This window comes from Manihot esculenta, chromosome 18 (assembly GCF_001659605.2).
Source record: "Manihot esculenta cultivar AM560-2 chromosome 18, M.esculenta_v8, whole genome shotgun sequence".
Classification (NCBI taxonomy): Eukaryota; Viridiplantae; Streptophyta; class Magnoliopsida; order Malpighiales; family Euphorbiaceae; genus Manihot; species Manihot esculenta.
Window position 1 is genome coordinate 11,497,428 of NC_035178.2, and position 3,424 is coordinate 11,500,851.

The 3,424-nt window shown below is 27.0% G+C and overlaps 1 protein-coding gene across 1 annotated transcript; it reads left to right on the forward strand.

Moving 5' to 3' along the window:
- Positions 1-516: 516 nt before the first annotated feature.
- Positions 517-1,452, forward strand: LOC110606217 (mitogen-activated protein kinase kinase kinase 20). The gene has a single exon (XM_021744974.1). The coding sequence runs from the start codon at positions 517-519 to the stop codon at positions 1,450-1,452; it is 936 nt and encodes a 311-aa protein (XP_021600666.1).
- Positions 1,453-3,424: the final 1,972 nt, after the last annotated feature.

Below are 3,424 nucleotides of genomic sequence, written 5' to 3' on the forward strand. Positions count from 1 at the left end.
AAAAATTAATTTTAAGTCTTTTATTAATTTTTAGAATATTTCTTAGATGGTCATTATTTGTAAATTATATTATTATATTTTTAATTTAACTTAAAAAAATAATATTTTTATTATATAATTTTTTGGTACAATTGATTTGACTATGATTGAAATTCAGAATCTCTCATCTCGTACGGTGCCACCCAATTGATTTTAATTATATATTGTAATTATTAACAGTGAAAATTAATATTTTCTTCTCTTATTAAATAGCTTTAAAGGCTATTAAATGAGTTGAAATTATTATTAACATAATATAATATAATTAGAGTGGTCTTAAATTAATTAAAATTAAAAATTAAATAAAATTTAGAAAACGTGTAAAGCTCAAGATGAACTCAGTTATTTGTTAGGTTACGTTTTTGAAATGGCGGGAAATTCTTATTTCCCGTCGATGTTATGTGGCAGAGAAAACCATTCCCCTATTCACTAGAATATTCTAAAGCATCAGAGATTAGATTACTTCGAATCTAAGTAATGAAGAGAAAGTTTGTGGCAGTAGAAGAAGATAGCTTGGATAACCATGGAGTCGCATGGTGGAGAGGGCATCTGCTCGGCAAAGGAGGGTCTGGGTCTGTTTTTCTCGCCTATTTGAAGAAACCCAAATCTAGAAACGAGTTTTATCGGCGAGTTATGGCTGTTAAATCGGCGGAGGTCTCTTCATCAAGTTCGCTTCAGAAGGAAAAAGAGGTTTTCAACCATCTTCATGACTGTCCCTACATTCTTGAGTGTTATGGTGAGGAAACTACTGTGAGTCAGAATGGACAGATGTTTTACAATCTGTTGCTGGAGTATGCTTCTGGAGGAACCCTAGCTGATCTTATAAGGAGATCGGGTGGTTGTGGATTACCTGAATTGGATGTGAAGAGATACACAAGGTCTATTCTTAAAGGCATCGATTATATCCATCGCCATGATTATGTTCATCGTGATTTGAAGCCAGAGAATGTGTTGCTTGTGCCAAGTGGTAGTGGTGACTTTGTGCCCAAGATTGCGGATTTCGGGTTAGCCAAGAAAGTTCAGAAGACAAAGAGGAGAGTGTTTGATTCATCTATTGCGGGGACTATTTTGTATATGGCACCAGAGACTCTAGTTGATAATATTCAGGAATCTCCCTCTGATATTTGGGCTCTCGGATGCATAGTTTATGAGATGTTTACTGGGAAACCACTTTGGGGTCTGAACCCTAATGAGTCAACTGAAGAACTCTGCAAAAGAATTGTTGATAGATTTAAATTACCTGAAATTCCATCTGGGATCTCAAAGGATGGAAAGGATTTCTTGAAAAGATGCCTAGTGAAGAATCATAAGTTCAGATTCACCATTGAGATGTTATTGAATCATCCATTTGTATCAGGAATATTAGATGACAGAGGTAATGAACCTTGTGATTGGAGCTGTTGTGAAGAGTGATGTTCTGTTACATTTGTATCTGAAGAGGGTTCTCCTTGTTGTTGTTGGTCAGATGTTGCAGAAGAGAGTTCCCCTGAAACCACAGCTTCAAGAGTCCGAGGAAGTACGTAGTACTCCAAATCTCTGCTACCATTGACAAAGGTATATGTTCTTGCATTTGATTCAACAGCCCATGTTTCTTCATCCGCAAATACAAGAGAAATGCCCTACTATATGCTAATTCATCCCTTCTCATGACTTGCAGGTTTCCAATCCAAAAGGAGCCTATACGGAAAAGCTGCTATGTGTACTTAGTGTTTAGAAAAAAGGTTTTATTGTTTATGTTAGGAAAGCTTCAAAGCCAGGACTTGCTGCCTGTAGCTTAGTCTTCTATGTATCAATTCTCTACTAAAACGTTGTAATTTGATATTATTCTTTATAAATAAAATTTTCATTTTTGCTTAATATGGATATGAAAAAGAAATGCATCAGCTTCCATAAAAACATTGTTTATGGTGTTTTATTACATAGAAAAATTTTTGTTGTCTTATCTGATTTGAGATAAGCTCTTTAGTTATATGCTCTATTACAAAATTTTGTTAAAACTATCTTTATGAAATCTCAAATTTAACTCTCATTTTTCTGTTTAGAATAAAAAATTTTATAATTAAAAATTCAATTCAATTAATTTCTTTTTCATTAATTCTCATATTTAAATTTAAGAAAAATAATAATTTTTAACTTATGAGAATTTCATTTCAAAGAATTTTAAAAATTATATATGATTGTGTGTGAATTTATTTAATTTTTTTTTACAAATGAATTTTCCTAAATAAAGCTGTTCAAATTATGGCAAAAGTAGAGATATCCTTGAAAGAAAATAAATAAAGAGAGAATATTGAAAATTGGGGGAAAACTACTTTTATAGTATTTAATGGCATTCAGAAAGTACATATATGACTGAAAATTTTCTGTTATTATTGCACTAACTGATAATGCACAGACATGAACGAGCAATCATGCACCAATCATCCACGTGAAAGTTCATAACCGCTTAAAGATTTTTTTTTTGAATCAACATAACCGCTTAAATATGAAATCTCAAAAGAAATCTTTGAAAGAAAAAAAAAAAGATTTTTCTTTGATTTTTTTTTCATTTTCTAAAATTTGAAATATTAAAAGAATAATTAATGAAAACATATTTTTTAATAAAAGAGAAAATTAAGTTTTTTTTAAAATTATCTTAAGAGAAAAATCTATTTTTAAAATTTTTATAATCTTATTAATACCTTTAAATTACTTTTTATATATAAATTTATTAATATTATATTATTTTTTAAATATTTTCTGTAATATATAATTATTTTTTATAAAATAAATACTTAGTATAAAATTTCTAATAAAAAAAAAGTTCAGTCGAGAGTTACCTAATCTAATAATTCTTTTTACATTATTAATAAGCATATCTTTCTCGGTAATAAAACTAAAGCCAGACATAATTAGCTAATTTCTTAATTTTTTTAAAAATTGCTCTCCTTCAAAATTCAATTTGGAGATATCATATTAATTACTTTGTCAGTCCAATAATCTTTATCTATTTTTTTAAAATATTTCAAAATTTTATCTTTATTTACTTATGATTAATATATAAATTTATAATTATAAATCTATTTTATTTTATTTTATTTTCAATATTTATATTCAACTTAATACTTTTGTTATAATTACGATAAATTAAAAAATTTATTATATAATTTTTTATTTAATATACCTTGAAAATAATAATTCATATAATATGACATATGTATTAAAAATAAAATATTATATATTTTATATTATAATTTTTTTATATTTTAAATTTTTATTAAACTATAATATGTATATAAAAATAAAAATGAAAAATAAATAATGGGATTAAAAAAATATTGTTGAAATAAAAAAATACATTTTAAAAACTATTTTATTAATTAAATAAAATTTTAAAGACTAAATT